The sequence below is a fragment of the Brachyhypopomus gauderio genome, chromosome 16, assembly GCF_052324685.1.
Source record: "Brachyhypopomus gauderio isolate BG-103 chromosome 16, BGAUD_0.2, whole genome shotgun sequence".
In the NCBI taxonomy this organism is placed as follows: domain Eukaryota; kingdom Metazoa; phylum Chordata; class Actinopteri; order Gymnotiformes; family Hypopomidae; genus Brachyhypopomus; species Brachyhypopomus gauderio.
In genome coordinates, this window is record NC_135226.1 from 8,303,778 (window position 1) to 8,322,810 (window position 19,033).

Below are 19,033 nucleotides of genomic sequence, written 5' to 3' on the forward strand. Positions count from 1 at the left end.
GATTTTACAGTTAACTCTGAAATAAGATATACACAAAGAAACAAAATGAATTATTGTGCACACGGTTTATTTAATTTGCGCATGTTTAACACGTCGTGGGCTGTTATGTAATGATCCCGAGTAATCCAGCACGATCGTGGGGATCACGTAATGATGCCGAGGAAGCCGACACGATCGTGGGCTGTTACGTAATGATCCAGAGTAATCCGACACGATCGTGGGCTGTTACGTAATGATCCTGAGGACGCCGACACGATCGTGGGCTGTTACCTCATGGGCTGTTAAGTAATGATCCTGAGGACGCCGACACGATCGTGGGCTGTTACATAATGATCCTGAGGACGCCGACACGATCGTGGGCTGTTACGTAATGATCCAGAGTAATCCGACTCGTGGGCTGTTAAGTAATGATCCTGAGGACGCCAACACGATCGTGGGCTGTTACGCAATGATCCCGAGTAATCCGACACGATCGTGGGGATCCCCTGTTACGTAATGATGCCAAGGAAGCCGACATGATCGTGGGCTGTTACGTAATGATCCCGACACGATCGTGGCTGTTACGTAATGATCCTAAGAACGCCGGCACGATCGTGGGCTGTTACGTAATGATCCCGAATAATCCGACACGATTGTGGGCTGTTACATAATGATCCCGAGTCGTGGGCTGTTATATAACGATCATGACACGATCGTGGGCTGTTATGTAATGATATCGAGGCGTGGGCTGTTATATAATGATCCTGACACGATCGTGGGCTGTTACGTAATGATATCGAGTCGTGGGTTGTTCTATAATGATCCTGACACGATCGTGGGCTGTTACGTAATGATCCTGAGTAATCCGACACGATCGTGGGCAGGTACGTAATGATCCCCAGTAATCCGACACGCCCCTGACGTGTTTCGTATTTTGACGTATCTCTGCCACTCCGTCATATTCGTAAACTGGCGTGCGTGATTCGGCGAGCTTAGAAACGGTGTAATCTATCTTCTTTTAGTGACATTAAAGTATTGATAGTTGCAATGTAACCGCGCACAAAATTCCACTAAATAATGGTATTCACAAAATACAACAGGCTAGTTATTTAGCCGCCAAGCCCGACACAACCTACCTTAACTAGGTAGCTAGCAAAGTTAGCTAGGTAGCTAACTAGACATTGACAGAAGGCTGAAGATGCTACGAGTGGAACAGACTACTATCAGGTTCAAATGAGCAATAATTAGCCTTGCCTGAACTTATAAAAACTATAGCTCGCTAGGTAACAGATCTAGTTGCATCAACTTTTAACTTTTACTCAGCAGGCTAACTAGCTACTTTGTTAGCTGGTTACATTTGTTGTCATTTCGAGCTCGACCTGGAAAGGACATGGAGCAGAAGGTCTTGGGTTCTGCGGGTTCTCTGGATCTGGATAAACTGGGAAACCTTAAAGAAGTCCTAGATGAAGTTGCGGAAGACGGTATTTTTGAATGTAAAAGCAGACATGTTGATGGCGAATCTGTGGAGACCGGAGTGAACGACGCTTGTAAAGAAGAAGAGAAAGGGATTCATAGGCAGCCACCTCATGATGAACTGGACCCGAGGATACAGGTAAACAACACATTTCCGTGGGACTCTAGCTAGCTTGTTAGTTATATTGTTAATTTAACATATAACAAATGGCACATGCGTATCACTAATGTGTCCAGCTACTATTATTTACATAGCAGTCATAATGTTATGGAGATGTTTATGAAGTCGTGCTAAGTGACTAAAAGAAGCGGTTCCTCCTCGTCCAGGAGGAGTTGGAGCACCTGAATGAAGCCAGCGAGGAGATTAACCAGCTCGAGCTGCAACTACATGTAAGCTAAACACCAGGGTTTATTGGTTTAATTATTTGCCATTTCCATTCACACAAATGCTGTATTGCATTACTCGAAACAATTGAACAGTGTCTTTTATGTGTCGTTCTTTCAGAATGCAAGGTCAGGCTACAGAAAGATTCTTACTGATTCAGCTAGGAAGCTCAATGCTCAAAACTCTCAACTTGGCGCTTGCATTGAGAAAGCCAGACCGTACTATGAGGCACGGAGATCAGCTAAGGAGGTACTTCTTCTCTAATGTATGGTTTTGTGAAACAAAATATTTTTAAGTACAAGTCTCTAAATACCTTTAAACATAACTATGAAGTAACAAAGCAAGGCAAATGCACCTTTGACTATCCTATAATCAACTCCTGCATAATTGTTTGGTTGTCGGCCCTGTCCCTTAGTAACCCCCTGATATTTTTGCAATTTCATCACGTGCGTCTTAGGCCCAGCAGGAGACCCAGAACGCAGCGCTTAGGTACGAGAGGGCCGTCTCCATGCACACAGCTGCACGTGAGATGGTGTTCGTGGCTGAGCAGGGCATGACGGCAGACAAGACCCTGGATCAAACATGGCAGGAGATGCTCAATCACGCCACAGTGAAGGTATCTCCCCTAGCAAAAAGTACCCTGCACTCTCTTTAATCGTCTTCCAAACTCAGCACTTCTCCGTTCACTCAGCTCGACATTGGAACTTTAGTGTTAGGTCATGGTTTTGTGTTTTTCTCGGCTGCTGCAACATGAAACCTGGATCACTGGATCATCTTTGAATAGTTTATTCTTTGAAGGCCTGCTTAAAAAGATGGTGGCTATGAGCACACTGTTGGCTATTTGAAGAACATCCGTGCCTTTAAGCGAGAACATCTCCGCCATTTCGTAATGCATTGGGCTGAGCTGATCCAAATTAGCACGGCTCATGTTGCACAGGTATTGTCTTAGGTTACAGCAGCTGACTGCTTGAGATTCTGAGTAAGTTGATGCCCGTCTATTTCTGTCAGGTGAACGAGGCTGAGGAGGAACGTGTGCGTAGCGAGCGTGAGCACATGCGTGTCACACAGCTGTGCCAAGCCGCGGAGGCACACGTGCAGACCCTGCAGAAGAACCTCAGGAGGGCCATTATCAAGTCTAAGCCTTACTTTGAACTCAAGGCTCAGTTCAACTCCATATTGGAGGTCAGCAAGATTTCACTCAGCATTGTGTCAGTACACATCTTGTAGCATGTTATGATGAACATACTGTTTGTGTAATATTTTGTTGTACAGTAGATTCTAAAAGATTTTTTAAAAGGCAACTAGTGTTGCAACCAAAAGCAGTAATGAGACTATTGTATTACAGACCGACGGTATTATGTTTACCGTCTTGTGCTTTGATGGTTATGGGATATATCTTGTTCTGTAGCCGATTGAGCTAACCTTCATCTTTGATTAAATCGGTCTGACAGAGTGTGCCTCATGCCAACAGGAGCACAAGCAGAAAGTTACAGAGTTAGAAGAACAGGTGAGTGAAGTAAAGAGGCGTTACTCCGTTACTCTGCGCCACCTTGAGCAAATCAGCGAGGAGATTCATGCCCAGAGGGGACTGGCCGATCCCAGGGAAGAACCTCGAAAAGCCATCGGTGCACGGAGTCCTCCGGTAGGAGCCGAGGCGGTCGTTAGTGCACGAAACGAAGGAGGTCTCTTCGCAGACCGCACAAAGATGGACGACTGGGTGGATGGACAGAAGGGCGTGGTTAAGACGGAAGAATGGGTGGAGACACATGGGAAATCTGGATGGTGGGAGAGTGAAAAGGGTAGAACAACAGGTGGAGGTGTAATCAGTTCTGACTCCCTCTCAGTTTTAAGCTTCAAGACTATTGCCTCCGACTTGGAGAAGTGTGACTCTGTCGACCACCTCGGGCAGCTGAGCGACAGCCTCAGTCTCTCAGGAGAAGAAGAGGAGAAAGGAAAGATGAGTGAAATGGGGGGATCAGTGACGGAACAAAAGGACAAAAAGCTGGAGGATCTGGAGCAGGAGAAGCAAGAGCAATTGTTCAGGCAGCACCAGAGGAGTGTGAGTCTATGAGTATCCCCTGTGCGCTGCACATAAAGGGTAGGTTTTGACCTAAATGGCTTTTGTCATGTTTGCAGTGCGGTCTCAGCCTTCCCTGACTCCAAGTGGTGTTTGGGTTTGTATCATGAGTCTGCAGTGGAAGACATTTTAAGCCTTTGTGCTCAGAAAACGGACCCTGAAGGTTTGTAATTATATTTATAATAATTATACAGTATATAAACTGAAACGCACAACCCTCCCAATATGGAAATGCATGTGCTACCTTACTGCAGTTGAAATAATTTTCAAGGTTTTTCTACTGTATTCTAGTTTACATTACTTGAATTGGATTTGAACAATGCCATAACAATGCTGTTAATAATTTTTTTTAGCACTTTCTCACATCTTTGAGTGTACTCCTCTCAAACTCACACAGGGAAGTGATTAGGCTGAAGAAAAGGCCTTCTTGTGAATAATTATGTGGAAAAGTGATAAACTCATTTGTAACAAAACATAATACATTATGTTGTAAAATGGCCTCAAAGTTGTTTCAGCGAAGTTTGAAATGCATTCATCTTGGTTAATGAAAACAGCAGCTACTTTTGGTCATTTATTAAATGCACAGTGCTGACCTAATTATCACAATAAATATTCAGGATCACAGATGGCATCCTGTGGATGTGATGGAAAAGTAATCTTCTTAAATTGGAGTGTTCAACCTGTACTTAATCCTGTGATTTCAGCAGTTTATTTGTTTTCAAGATCACACCAACAACTGTACTGAAAGGGAACAGTTTTGTGTGTGTGTGTGTGTGTGTGTGTGTGTGTTAAGGGGGGGTCATATCAAGTACGGGTGACAACTTTGGTAAATTAGGCCTGACATCATAGTAGCAAATTAAATTACTAAGCTTATTATCAATTTCGATGGTAAGATTATGGTAAGACACATTAAAGGTTTGTCAGTATTTGTGTGACAGAGGATTATGATTGCAAATAGAAACTGACAGGACTGGGTAAATGCGCATGTGACATAGCTGCTACAAAACAATAAATCGATGTCTCTGTAATTACTGCTGGACTCAATTTACACCTCTTTAACCCAGACAAGCTGTATATCACGGGTTTCATGAAGCTGATAATAGTGACAGGTTTTCAATTAGAAAACTGTGTTGTGCTGTTTGCTGAAAATTTTCAGGTCTGGGTGAAACGTGTGTAACACCATTGCCGGAATACTTCAGAAGCAAAGTCACATTTGTTCCACCGTTTGCCTCTTCCTTTTTTCACTCCAAACCTCATAAGCAATTTGTACATTTTCAAGCCTTGGTCTGCCTTTTACAAGTTAGGCACATTATACATTAGGCGCATTATACTTCATATACCCTTTTCTTCTGTAGATAGTAACAGTAGACCATACCATTCAGAGTCCTGAATCTTTGACTCATACACACTTGGTATTATTACTTAGTCATACATAATTAGCCTTAACAGTAGTAACAGGTAAGAACACAGTGGCTTACTGGTCACCAGTTAATGTGATTATCTTAAGATCAGTGAATCATGGGAGCGTTGCCTTTATTCACAGGATAATTACTGTTGTTGCAGTCCAAATTCAGGCCTGTAGCTTATTATTGCACTCATACTAGGGATGTTTGACATTCAGTGCACTATCACAAATGCAAGGGGTTTGAGCAGTGTTGGGAACGTTACTTAAAAAAAGTAATTAGTTATAGTTACTCACTACTTGTTCAAAAATGTAGCTGAGTTAGTAACTGAATTACTCTATAATAAAAGTAACTCGTTACCAGGGAAAGTAACTATTTGCATTACAGTTTAAAAAAAGTTATATGCCAATGAATAAGGATTTTTTGAAAAAGCAGTTTTCACAGTCAGTTGAAATGAGTAGATCAGAAAGGTGTTTAACTTTTGATACTTATTGCACATCAACAGACCAGTGCAGGATAAAATCCCTTAAAATTTCAAATGCAAAAAAAAAAGCAAAAGTAAACAGTTACACTATATAAAGTGCATTTACATCTATCAAATTAAATTCTCTCAACCGGAGTCAACTGGTTTGTTCACAACAGAAGTAAACTTAACAATAAAACCTCTATTCTTAATTAAATAAATCAAATACCCAGTCTGGTAGACATTCAGGAACTTCAAGTATTTTCTTAAATAATGTTTATATCGCCACCTTGAAAATGCTCATTTTTCTTCGGCTTGCTCCTGACTCGCCATTTCTGCCTCTTCTCCGTTTGTGTCGTCACTGGTGTGCTTCGGCACGCGTGTAAAATCACTGACTCTGATTGGCTACCATAACGCTTGTTAAGTTAAACAGGTGTTACACCGTGACCTATCGAGATCTGTTACTCCTCACTAGCCTGGACAGCGGTCCGCTCGGATTACTGTTAGTATATCAATATATAGTAACGCACCGCTTTTAATGACCAGTAACGTCAACGGCGTTGTAACGACAGGAAAAGTTATTAATTATATTATCCCGTTACTGACAAAATGACGTCGTTATTTTTAACGGCGTTATTCGAAACACTGGGTTTGAGTATAGAACTAGTGTGTTACCAGTATATAGTGTAAACATGACGCAACACAAGAATTTGGCACGCATTAAAATGCCACAACATAAAAAGGAATGCATCCACTCTGTAGGTGTGTATTACATAATTTAATGCAGTACATATCAACCGACTTCTGAAAATAATTGTATTTGATTATTTAAGCTGGCTGTAGTTGACTAGTTATAGCATATTTTGGATCTGATTCTGTCTGTATATGATAGATGTTTGTCCTTGATTCATAAATGATTCCTCTTGTTTGATCAGATCTGCTGTGGTTTTCATTTCAGTTGTCCCTCTCTAACGGTATTTTGAGATCGTTTTTCATGAAAATGTGCACGAAAGTTGCTACTGCAGTGTCTAATACAACCTTGAATGTGTAAACTCCTATTGTTTTTACTTTTGTCCTTTTCAAATGTGAATTTTATCCTGCTCCCTCCGTCTCCATGTATTTATGCATTTGTTGGTGTTTTTCGCATTCTGTTTTGCATAAGTATAATGAGAAATGTCCTCCCAGAATATCTCACTTCTCTTCAGTAACGTCTCCATCTTCATACCTGCATGTGATCTTGCAGTAGTAGAGGAAACATTGCTGATTAAGTAATTTTCCGAGAAAGCATAAAGACTCTCAGGATACCTCATTATAGACTATTTCAGATATTTGCATTTTGATGTGCCCACACAATGATGAATTGCAACATTATGGATGTATTTGCCTAGTTTAATTGAAATGTCATTCTATCAACATTGCTACCATCCCAGTGTCCGTGCTGTGTCGATGATAGCCCGTCAACCAGTTAATATCCAGCCGATAGGTCCTGTGTTGAGAAATTGACCATCGATCAGTACTCGCAATTATTTGAACGGTACCAAATGTAACACGGTCAGTGCACGTATGGGTCTCCAGCAAAGGGAGGTGGTGTCCCCTGCGTTTGGTTTGTGCACGCGCACATGAAAAGTTAAAATAACTAACAATTGGAGCACGTGAGCCTTCACCACGAAAATAGAATATTCGACTGGAATCTTCTCAATTATTAATCGATGAATATAAATAGACGAATGCGCTCGGAGCGAAGTGCACGGGTGGGTAGATGGATGGGTGGGTGGTGTAGGGGGAGACACGACCCAAGCTACAGCACACAAACTAGAGACAGTCCGAACAGAGCCAGAGTTCAAAAGAAATCAGTCTATATGCACGGTTATCCGAAGTTGCATTTTATGGCCATTTACCCAACCGGCAAAAAATTACCAGGACAAACGGATCCACGATGAACGGATTGCGACGCAGGCGCGTGACGTGAGCTCGTGAAGAGTGGAGAGAGGAGGAGGAAGGAGGAAGAATGAACGGTGTCGATACTAAAACGTTTGTAGGGGCTTGTGTTTGTATGTAGCCTTTAATATACATATCAGATGGATTTTTTCTCTCAAAGCAATATCCGCAGTGATGTATAAGCCATCAATATCTTAGACTATGCACCGACGCCGGACTTGCACTATCAAATCAGTAACGACCATAATCGTTGATGTATGTAAACACCCAGTAAACGGAAATAATTCTCCCCGCCCGAGTCGAAACTGAAGGACGTTTACGGCCAGTCACGTTTGTGAGTAAATCAGTTTGTTCATATATGTCAGTGTCTTTCATTTCACCTGTTCCTGATTTTACGTTATAACTGGTTTTTAATGGGGCAACGTGTAACGCTACTACTGGACTGCTCGGTACCGAGACTGTACATTTACTATTCCCAACTGTTAGGACGGTCACCGGTACGACTTGCTGCCCGTTAACGCTACGCGTACTTCATAACGGCCACTTGCAGTCAGCAGGCGCTCTTAGATGGGGCAGTTGAATGTGCGATTTGACGACACATTAATACGTGCTTTCCAGTTTTACACTCCTATAGGCTAATGGAGTAAATTGTAGTGGATTATTTGTGGCTACCTGTGTTAAACGCACACACAGACACGCACGAACACACACACGCACCCCACCACCACCAAAGTCTTATCTGGAAGGCCCTTGAGTGCGTGCAGTCCCTGGAAAAAAGTCCCAACCCTTACAGAGAGGCTAAAGATGTTGCCCTGTTGGTTGGTTACTCACTAGTAAAAACATATACGAGGTTTTATTATCTACAAATAATAAATGCTAGCAGCCACCATTTATGTATTTAGGCACACACAGATTATAATAGTGGTACTGGTGATTGGAGTGGTTTCACGCAGAGCTTCCCTGGTGAAATTACATTTGCAGTGAGGAGGGGCACTGCATGAAAGTATTTAAAGTTTAACACTGGTCTCTGATCATCACCTCAGCGATTTATTCTGTGTCTTTGTACCCTGCTGTGATTCTGGAGTGCTTTGATGCCTCTCTCTCTCTCTCTCTCTCTCTCTCTCTCTCTCTCTCTCTCTCTCTGTCTCTCTCTCTCTCTGTTTCTCTCTCTCTCTTCTTCTCTTTCTGTCTCTCTTCCTCTCTCTCTAATTTTCCCTCCACCGCTGTCTGCCCCCTTATTCAGTTTGTCTAATTTCTGCCTCTCTCTGAATCATATTACCAGTTCGATGTGGCTGGTTGTGGTTGTCTGTTTTTCTTTCTTTCTGCTTTGAGTTGAAGGAGCATGTTCAGCATAACATTACCATTCTCAACATTTTACAAATAAATGACTGGCCCTGTGCAGTGTATCTTTAATGGAGATTATAGCTCTCACTTTAAAAGGATATTAATGGAAGTAAAACCGAGAGACAAAAACATTGGACTCTTAAATATTAAAATTTGAATGTTATGGCTGTAAATATTGAAGTTATTTACAAGGTATCCTGTTTGGACAGTTTGGACTCTGAGGGAGCAAAAAGATCTTAAATGTGGTCAAATTCACTTCTAGCCAATAGTGATGAAGCATTTTTCAGGTTCGCATTGTCATTTGGTGTTCCAAAAAAGGCAAAGTGGTAGCATATTATTGTACAAATATTCATTCAGATGAAACACAAAAATCTCTTCACATTCATCTCATAAGAGAGTACACCTCTCAAGACTGGACGGCTGTCATTTAAACTGTAATTCACCTTTGGTTTGTCAGTCCACCAGTGTGTTCATGCAGCAAACTGATTCACAGTTGGAATTCTCTGCACAAATCACTTGTACATTTTAACACTTCTAGGCAGCCAGCCTGTACGACAGCACTCGTGCTGTGATGCCAGTGCCAGTAGTTCTGATGCCAGTAGTAAGTTTCCAATTCAGATGCCGCCATTATAGTCTCATTCCTAACAGCTTACACTTGGGTTTCATTGTGAGAGGCTATAACAACAGCTAAGAATATTTCCAAGAGACTCAAAAACAATTAGCAAATAAGAGTTTTACTTCACTATTAATCCTATAAACACAAAAAAAGATCTTCAGGTATAAGGACAGGTGAAGAAAGGTCACCATGTTATCCCAGGCCAGTAACACTAAAATAAACGTCTGGATGATAATGGTGTTCCTCTGAGTATCAACTTGCCCATACAGAGAAGTAACTTATTACTAGCAAAAGGATTAATCAGCTGTCTGCAAGAATAACCAATCAGAGCGTGAAGCCAAACAGCCTCAGCCAACCCGTTAACCAATGCTAAAACACCTCCATGATACCTTACTAGAGGACAGCTGTGACATTGCTCAGCAAAGCGACCGCAGATAGTGATCACCCTATCACTCCAAAGGGACCACGCTACTTTGCTACACTAAGCACTAGCATTTAGCAGAAAAAGGTCAGAGACTAGTTCTAGCCAGTAACAGGGGCTGACGCCAGCGATTGGGCCTTGTGTTACTACCATAGATACATAAAACATGTTACACACAGCACCTTTCAGCCTTCCCTGAACTCATCAGCACAGTGGCCAGTCATGCCACATTCACCAAGAAGGACGTGCAGGACAACAAATTGGCCCCTTGGACCCATGTAGCAGACATGAGGGAGGATGGTTACATGGACTCTGACATCCACAACCTCGTGAAATTCAATCATACCAGTCAGTATTTGCTATTTGATTCCTGATATCCACTGTTCAAAGACAAGCAGCATTAATGTATCAGAGAGGGTTTGAAAGCATGTGGCCACCCAGACTGGGCCTTTGTCCAAACAGTTAGCTAGTTTAGCAAGAACAGCGGGGAGACTGAAGGTGAACAGCAACAGAGCAGTTAGAACGTTATCCTTTTGTGTACCCGGAGTGCCCCTTGCTGTTTCCCCCTGTGTCTGAAGTGTTCAAGAGATTCAGGAGGATTTTCAGCAAACATGGCATCCCTTTGTCTTCCTAACATGATAGCGTATTACTGTAAGACAGAATCTCATACACCGTACACATAATCACCCCCGGAGCAACATAATTTACAGAGGGGTGGACAGAGCTGTATAGCAAGATCAGTGAGATGAATCTACCTGTCTACAAAATAAGTGCAAACTCCAAAAAGTAAGGCTTATTTGTCAACTCTAAACTGAGGGGATCTTTTATCTTAAAGTCGAAGGACACTTCTTTGAGGACAGTAATGTGCAAATGTGCAAAATAGGGGAGAAAATCAGAGTAGAAATATCCTATAAAAGATGCATGAAGGAGCCCATTCATGCTAAGATGGAACAACCGTCATTAAAAGATGACTTAAATAAAGATAACTGGCAATTATATGTCTGCTCATATATAAACTACTTTATTCCATTGCACAGGGACTGGTTATGCTTATTATCCATTTGAAATTCATCTTGCTGTAATAGGTAATGCTGTGTAATGGCTGTTGATGTTGACCTCATTGTCTGCATGGGCTTCGGTTAGAAGTGAGTTTGGCTACATCCACGATCTCTTATGTTTCACTCAAGAGATGAGGTGGAACCGTCCAGCTGCTTTAAATGGTCTGAGAGCTGAAATGCTTAAATATATTGTGTTTGTTATTTTTAACCCCTTCTCTCTCTCATCCTTTGTTAGATGCAGACATGGCACAGCTATTGTTTCTTGTAATTTTCAACATGCTTCCCACTCTTATCGTATCCATACATAATTCAACAACCGGAGGTAATGTATGTGTGTGCATGTGTGTGAGTGCATGTAAGTGAGTGTGAGTGTGTGTGTGTGTGTAAGAGAGGGACTCAGAGAGAGAAAGATTGATGCTCAGAGGGATATACAGTAGTTTCCTCTTCCTGGCATGCAAAGTGGCTGACCACAGGTTTCCTTGTGAGAGTGAACATGAAATAAAAAGTTTGCTTTTGAAAATGTGCTGTGCTGTACTGATCCTAACCTTACACTGAGGCATGCTAGCGGCACACCTGAAACACATAATTAGAAGTTGTAGGAGACAAAAAAATGAGTTTTTAGACTAAAGCTGAACTCATGTCTGTGATATGTCATTGTCCACATAACAGCAAAGGTACAAATGCATACTAAATATTTTAAAATGAGACCATGAATTTGAATTTTGGATTTTAACTATTTTTTTTACAAATGTTTTTAAAATACATTTTAATAATAACTTCATGACTCAAGCGGAAGTGTGTAATAAGATGGTTTGCTGAAAATGAATATTGTGTTTTGAGTAAATGAAATCAACCAACTGTATGAGGGAGGAGGTTGAGACAGGAAGTAGTGCCTGCAATCAAAACCATTTTATCACGACGCCACGCTCACTTCCAAGATAATCTTCCTTGTCCTCTCTGTTGGTCATCGTTACCGTAGTAACCACACATTTTGGCAGGATCCTATACCTCTTGACAGTGTTTAGTTTTTAGTTATCCTAAAACTTCATAGTGTATCTTACGCCATATTTCAAAGTTATTCAAGACACCAATTTCAATCTAAGGTAAAAAAAAAATACAGTTGAGTTTGTGGATTTGGTGATTTTTGTGATATGTAGTCTATATTTCCTTTAGGGCTCTGAGTGGTTGTAATGTATTGTACTGAAAGCTCCTGAGATTAGATTGAGTTTGCCACAGCTTGTCTTATAGTTTATCATTTAATTAGTGAGATACACTATGTTGATTCTCAGTCAACATTCAAGAATCTGGTGCTACATGCTGTGGCCCTGTTCTCTCTGTGTGTCTCTCAGGGTGTGCTATCATCCGTCCTCCTAGAGATGGAGGGATACGCTACAGAGGACTGACTCAGGATCAGGTAATGTTGAGCAGGGTCGGGTGTTGTATTATACTGATGGATCAACACCAGATCATCAGCATCATCACTCTGACAAAGAAATCTCATTTCTCATCTCTGGATTTTTTTTTCCTCCTATCTCTCAATCTTTTTATCTCTCAATTTTTGCTCTCGTCTCATAATCTTAACCTATCTTTTGATCTCTTCTGTCCTCATAGATTCGCAGCGTGCAAATTTTGCCTGTAGACTATGAGATAGAGTACATCTGTCGTGGGAACCGTGTGATTGTGGGTCCAAAAGTGCGGAAGTGTCTCTCTGATGGTACCTGGACAGACATGAGGCAGCAGACCACGTGCTGTAAGTTCTGGGTCAGGCACCCTCTGACCACACCCCCACACTCACACTGAAGTGCTCACATTTCAAGGTGCATAATCTTGCATTCAATGCGCATAACAAGACAAGTGATGCTTGGGTTTGTGCAACCACACTGCAGGAGGTTTACTGCAGGAGGTTTACATTCAGATCACAGCCATGTCTAAAGTTCCCTTTGCACAAGTGATACTGAGTGTTCAACAGGTAAGTCAGGTACCGGATTCACTGAAAGCACCATGAAACATTCCTTTCATGCAAATGGGAGGAGTCTGAAAAGCTTGCAAATCAAATTCAGTGATTAAAGCACCGAGTTTGATTACTCTGCTGTTAAAGTGTAGCATTCGTTCTGAAAAATGTATCATATCCATGTGTGTTGCAAGCTACTCTGCTGCAAAGTGACAAAAGTATTACTCCACTTTGTATTTTGTAGCTGTTAGTTGTAGCTACAGCTAACGAGAAATGTTAAACCTGCAACGCACAAGTTGTCACTTGTATAAAAAAAAACAACCTAATGTTTGCTTTGAAAATACAAGATATTTGTGACATGTTTTTCACTGCAGTGTTCCAAAAATTCTCAGTATATTAAAAATGTTACTGATCTGTCATGTTACATTGCCAACCAGGTAATAAATGTAACTGATGTCTTGTTAATAGTGGCTTGCCATTGCAAGTCTGTAGCTATATAATACTTTTTCCCTCATAAAACTAAAACAAAATCTCCAGTGTTCTCTGCACATGCAGTCATGTGGACTTATGCATGATATGAAAAGGTAAAATATTTCTCTGTTACATTATAGTAAGTGCTGTCTCTATGCGTTGCCCACAATGCCTTTACTGGTTCAGTATGAGCTGGTTAACATTTTGGTTTAGAATCAGATGTTAGAATTTGATAGACTGTAATGTTAAATATGAATGAATTACAAAGAAAATGTTTCACTACCGCTCAGTGCTGCTGTGTCCTCGTGTCTGGACGTCTTTGGAGAATGGGAGAGTGACACTGCTGCCCCCCGGACCTCCAGCAGAGGGCACTGTGCTGCATTACAGCTGTCATGCCGGCTTCCTGCTGGAGGGCAGAAACATCTCTCACTGCACCAAACTGGGCAGATGGGACTCACCCAAGCCATTGTGTGTCTGTAAGTTATTATGATGCCAGACACATGGCCACACACAGACAGACCATGAAAAAGTTTCACCTCTAAGAATTTTCAGAGGCACTCATTTATATATTATTATTATTATTATTATTATTATTATTATTATTATATATAATTATAATATATATATAACAACAAGCTGCTGTGGCTACAATTCATATGGATGCGCCAAAATTGGGCAATAGAAAAAAGATGTTTCCTGGCTTGATGAGTTTCTGCTGAGACATTTTGATGGTAGGGTCAGAATCAAGAATGTCTTGGGATCCATGTTCCATGTCACAGAACTCATATTAGACTGGTTTCTTGAACATAAGAGTGAGTTCACTGTATTCAAATGGCATCCGCAGTAAGCAGATCTCCGGCCAATAGAGCCCCTTTGGGATGTGTGGGAACGGAAGAATCACAACACGCATGTGCAGCCGACAAACCTGCGCGATGCTGTGATGTCAAGGCAACCGCATGATGCTGTGATGTCAAAGCAACCACGTGATGCTGTGATGTCATGATGTCAAGGCAACCGGGTGATGCTATAATGTCCATATGGACCAAAACCTTTTGATGAGTGTTTCCAGTTGCTTGTTGAATCTTTGCCAATCTATTCCAGAATTAAGGAAGTTTTGGGGGTAAAAGGGTTCCAACTCTTAATAGCAGTGAGGCTATATTTAGATATCAAAATCAGAGAAATCACAATAGCATTTAGGAAGCATACAAACAAATAAACAAGTTATGAACATGATCGTAACAAAATGAAAAACCCTAAATCTCACAGCAGCATTACGGCAACGTATCAAAACATGAGCACAGACTTATCAAATCAATAAACTGAAGAAAATCATAGGAAACAGAGTGACATCCTGAGCTGTTTGTTAAGTGGCATTTGAAGAGAAATGTTAGCGCTCTGTCCATTTATGGGTCAATAAATTACCATCATGCATTCAAGGGGGGAACCCAAGTGTCTAGGAGCACTTCCATTATGAAGGGCCTCACGTGCAGTGTTTCTGACCTCATGCACAGTGTTTCTGACCTCATCTAGAGTGTTTCTGACCTCACGTGCAGTGTTTCTGACCTCAAATGCAGTGTTTTTGGAAAATGTTTTTCTATTTTGGTTAAGGCTCTTGTGTTGTGAGCTTAATGATATTATAATGTCACTTAATGTTTTTGGGATTTTTTCCACAAATGTTGCATTTTTTAAATGATTGTTGTTATGATGTAGGTATACATTAGCCACATTAATGTATTGTTTTTGTCACTTAATGCAGTCATGTTCTCAACTTTTGCTCATTTTGTAAATGATGTCATAATTTGTCCCTGGTGGGCCACCATAATACATGCATATATGTACTTACATGCTGTGCAGAGTATCTGACATGATCCACAAATTTTTGTCATTGTTGCTTAATGAGAACCATTAGAGACTCCAGTTTCACTACAATAATATTAGATATCAGACACTATGGAGTACAAGAAACACTAGTATTATAGTATTATAAAGAATTATATAGGAAAAAGTGAAGTACAGTGTGCTATTGTGTTTGGAGGTTTGTCACACACATACACACACCCAGTTCAGCCATTTCAGCCAAGTCCTGGTGAATTTTTTATTTTTTATTTATTTTTATTTATTTATATAGTGCTTTTTACAACAGTTGTTGTCACAAAGCAGCTTTACAAGTGCCGAGTCCTAGCCCCCAGTGAGCAAGCCAAGGGCAACAGTGGCAAGGAAAAACTCCCTAGTTTTTTGCATGAGGAAGAAACCTTGAGAGGAACCAAGACTCAGGGGGGGAACCCATCCTCCTCTGGCCGACACCATGTTGTCAATATGACAACAACAACAATTTAGACAGAAAGAAATAAAGAAAAGGAAAAGATGTAGTATTGTCCATCATGGTGTAGGCTTATCCAGCAGTAGGTGGCTGGCACTGGATGGATCGCTTGTCTCTCCTCATCTCATTTTTCCTCGAGCAGGCGGGCAGCCATGTGGAGAAAATAAAACAGGGAAAATTAGCTCTGTATGAGGACATATCCAGGACAGATGAAATTAAACACATTTCTGGAGTGTGGCAGCAACTCCGGCATTAAGTTAAACTATTACAGCCTAGCTAAAAAGGCAGAACCAGAAGGTAACATAGGCTTGGGGGCATTCTGAGACAATGGCATCCATCCACTGCACTGTCAACAAACTTGAGTGACCACGAGCAGTGACAGTACGACAGCACCAGCGCCTCAGTCTACCATAAAACCCTTCATCTATGAACCCCTGGATCTGTACCTTTATCTAAGAGGGGGATGTTAATTATCAAACGCTAAACCAAATAGGTGGGTTTTCAACCTAGACTTAAAGATTGTGACTGTGTCAGAGTCCCGTACGCATTTTGGAAGGTTGTTCCAAAGCTGGGGGGCCTTATAAGAAAAGGCTCTTCCCCCTGCTGTTACCTTATTAATTTGTGGAACTAATAAAAGACCAGCACCCTGTGATCTTAGTTGACGTGGGGGTTCATAGTAGGACATAAGTTCCTGGAGGTATTCAGGAGCAAGCCCGTGTAGTGCTTTATATGTTAATAATAGAATTTTAAAATCAATACGAAATTTAACTGGGAGCCAATGCAGGGCTGATAGGACTGGTCTAATATGCTGAAATTTTCTAGTTCTGGTCAGAACTCTGGCTGCGGCATTTTGAACTATTTGAAGTTTATTTAGATTCCTATTTGAACATCCTGACAGTAGTGAATTGCAGTAGTCTAATCTAGAGCTAACAAAGGCGTGCACCAATTTTTCTGCATCATCCTGTGATAATGCATTTCTTAATTTGGCAATGTTGCGGAGATGTAGAAATGCTATCCTAGTAGTATTATCTATGTATTTATCAAATGATAGGTCGGAGTCGAGTATGACGCCTAGGTTTTTGGCTACTGTGCCAGGTGTAATGGGGTAGTCTGCAAGATTAAGCAATAAATTTGGAATTTTTTGTCTTGCGACCTTAGGGCCCACAAGGAGAACTTCTGTTTTGTCCTCATTTAGTTGGAGGAAGTTTAGAGACATCCAGCATTTAATATCTCTTACACAGGCCTCAATTTTTCCTAAACTGAGTTTGTCATCAGGTTTGGCTGATATGTAAAGTTGAGTGTCATCTGCATAGCAGTGAAAATTGACACCATGTTTGTTTATAACTGTGCCCAATGGTAGCATATATAATGTAAATAATAGTGGTCCTAAGATGGAGCCTTGCGGGACCCCATATTTAACTATTGTACGTTTGGATGGAATATTATTGAGCTCTACAAACTGATCGCGATTTGTTAAGTAAGAATAAAACCATGAAAGGTCTGTGCCAGAGACTCCAACCCAGCATTCTAACCTTTCTAGCAAGATCCTATGATCAATTGTGTCGAATGCTGCACTAAGATCAAGAAGCACTAACAGTGATACATAGCCTTGATCTGAAGCAAGGAGGAGATCATTTGTTACTTTAACTAATGCTGTTTCAGTACTGTGATGGGGCCTAAAACCAGATTGGAACTTTTCATCGTATTTCATTCACAGTTCTTATTATTAGTTGGGGAACACACCTGGTAGCATGAAAATCACCCTATCAGGCTGCGTTGAGAAAGTAATGAGATCCTATCACTGCCTGTCTTAATGAAACTTTTCCTGCTTTCTTAAACACAGTCAAATGTGAGTCAAATGCTACTAATTCCCTTTAATGCCTTGCAGGTCTTTTAACTTGTGTTTTGTTTCTCTTTGTGTGTTTGCCATCAGATGACAGAAATTATACAGGTAAGACCTGGAGATTATTTAGTAGATTAGTATTCAAAGTTATTGGTGTAAGTTAGTGGTGTTAGCTCATGTGTAAAAGGGGGTAAGCTTATGAAAACTGAACTAAACCTGACATGCAGCTCTGCACTTATTTTTTTCTAGATATTACAGTTGTTGCTTGTGCATCATGTGCTGTGACACAGATATAATTCAGGTGAACAGGTAGCAGAAATGAATATTTCAAATTAAATATTTCATATTCTTCCCTGATAAATTATTTCTGTCACTTGGAAATGCAAATTAGCTGAGCCCTGCAGATAGAATTAATTATTAAAATCACCTGAGTGACATCATGCCTTTACTTTATGAGCCTGAATTTGATAGGTAGCATAATTTATAGTTACTCGTAGCAGTGTGGCTCTGCTTAAATGATTCTTTTGACCACTAGAGGGCTCTCTTTCATCGAGAGCAAATCTACAAGGACGAAAATACAAAATGAAAGATGCAGCCTTGTGCATCCTGATAACATGAGTTGTGTTAGAGCAGGAAAGACTAGATTTTGTAGCACATGCTGTTACATACATATTATTCACATATGATTCATACATATGATTCAAGTTTATTTTTTAGCCACTGCAGTAACAGTTTTTTTATAATCAGAAGGAAGATTTGCTCTCAGTCCATCCATTCATCTGTGCATCTATAGGCAAAATCAAATGTAGCCAGTTGGTAGAAAGCTGTATTTTATTTCTTCTGAATACTAGTGTGTCAACGAATGGTTCCTCCTCCTTTGCTGGCTGGGTCCACTGTCTTTCTTTAGGGTTTGTTTTTCTAGTTATACTCCATTGGTACTGTTTGATTTACCCACTCTAGGCTCCATAGTAAAGTTTTGGTTAATTACTCTTCGGTTTCTCAGTTGCGTTTGTGATGTTAAGACGAGTGCCCCTGTAAACTGTTGTTTTCAGTACTTCTACAGTTATTCCAAACATTTTAAACTCACTGCTCACTTGTAGTCTATATTTAGAGGGTAGGGCTCTGACATAAGACGGCAGTTTGGTTTTGTAGAAACTATGTTTTTAACTCGGCCACACAGCTGAGTGCATCCTGCCCAACATCACTGAACCCTCTCCAGCATAGTCTACATACACATGGAGTCCCCATTGAGCCTTTACTGAGGTGTTTAATACTTGCTTTGATTTTTAAT

At 40.8% G+C, this 19,033-nt stretch overlaps 2 protein-coding genes across 8 annotated transcripts in view; both read left to right on the forward strand.

The window, feature by feature from the left end:
• The first annotated feature begins 738 nt into the window (after positions 1–738).
• sh3bp5la (SH3-binding domain protein 5-like, a) lies at positions 739–11,446 on the forward strand. Of its 3 annotated transcripts, XR_013121535.1 has the most exons (9): positions 908–1,206; positions 1,306–1,591; positions 1,780–1,842; positions 1,958–2,086; positions 2,295–2,453; positions 2,846–3,019; positions 3,309–3,896; positions 3,974–4,077; positions 11,393–11,446. XR_013121535.1 is itself a non-coding variant. In XM_076975827.1 (8 exons), the coding sequence occupies exons 2-8, from the start codon at positions 1,370–1,372 to the stop codon at positions 3,992–3,994; spliced, it is 1,356 nt and encodes a 451-aa protein (XP_076831942.1). In that variant the 5' UTR covers positions 739–863; positions 1,306–1,369; the 3' UTR covers positions 3,995–6,141. The 3 variants fall into 3 exon arrangements, 2 of the variants coding, with proteins under 2 accessions (XP_076831942.1, XP_076831941.1); XM_076975827.1 differs by lacking the exons at positions 908–1,206; positions 11,393–11,446 and adding an exon at positions 739–863 and having other exon boundaries at positions 3,974–6,141; XM_076975826.1 differs by lacking the exon at positions 11,393–11,446 and having other exon boundaries at positions 3,974–6,141.
• Positions 7,597–19,033, forward strand: part of gabbr1a (gamma-aminobutyric acid (GABA) B receptor, 1a) — a 41,908-nt gene continuing 30,471 nt past the window's right edge. The window contains exons 1-6 of one of the 5 annotated variants that reach the window (XM_076975821.1): positions 7,597–8,052; positions 11,393–11,479; positions 12,507–12,571; positions 12,769–12,907; positions 13,870–14,055; positions 17,833–17,850. In XM_076975821.1, the coding sequence (XP_076831936.1) occupies positions 11,401–11,479; positions 12,507–12,571; positions 12,769–12,907; positions 13,870–14,055; positions 17,833–17,850 (487 nt within the window). In that variant the 5' untranslated portion in view covers positions 7,597–8,052; positions 11,393–11,400. Of the gene's footprint in view, positions 8,053–11,392; positions 11,480–12,506; positions 12,572–12,768; positions 12,908–13,869; positions 14,056–17,832; positions 17,851–19,033 lie in introns of those variants that run through there. The other 4 variants (XM_076975822.1, XM_076975823.1, XM_076975824.1 and 1 more) reach the window with 4 other exon arrangements.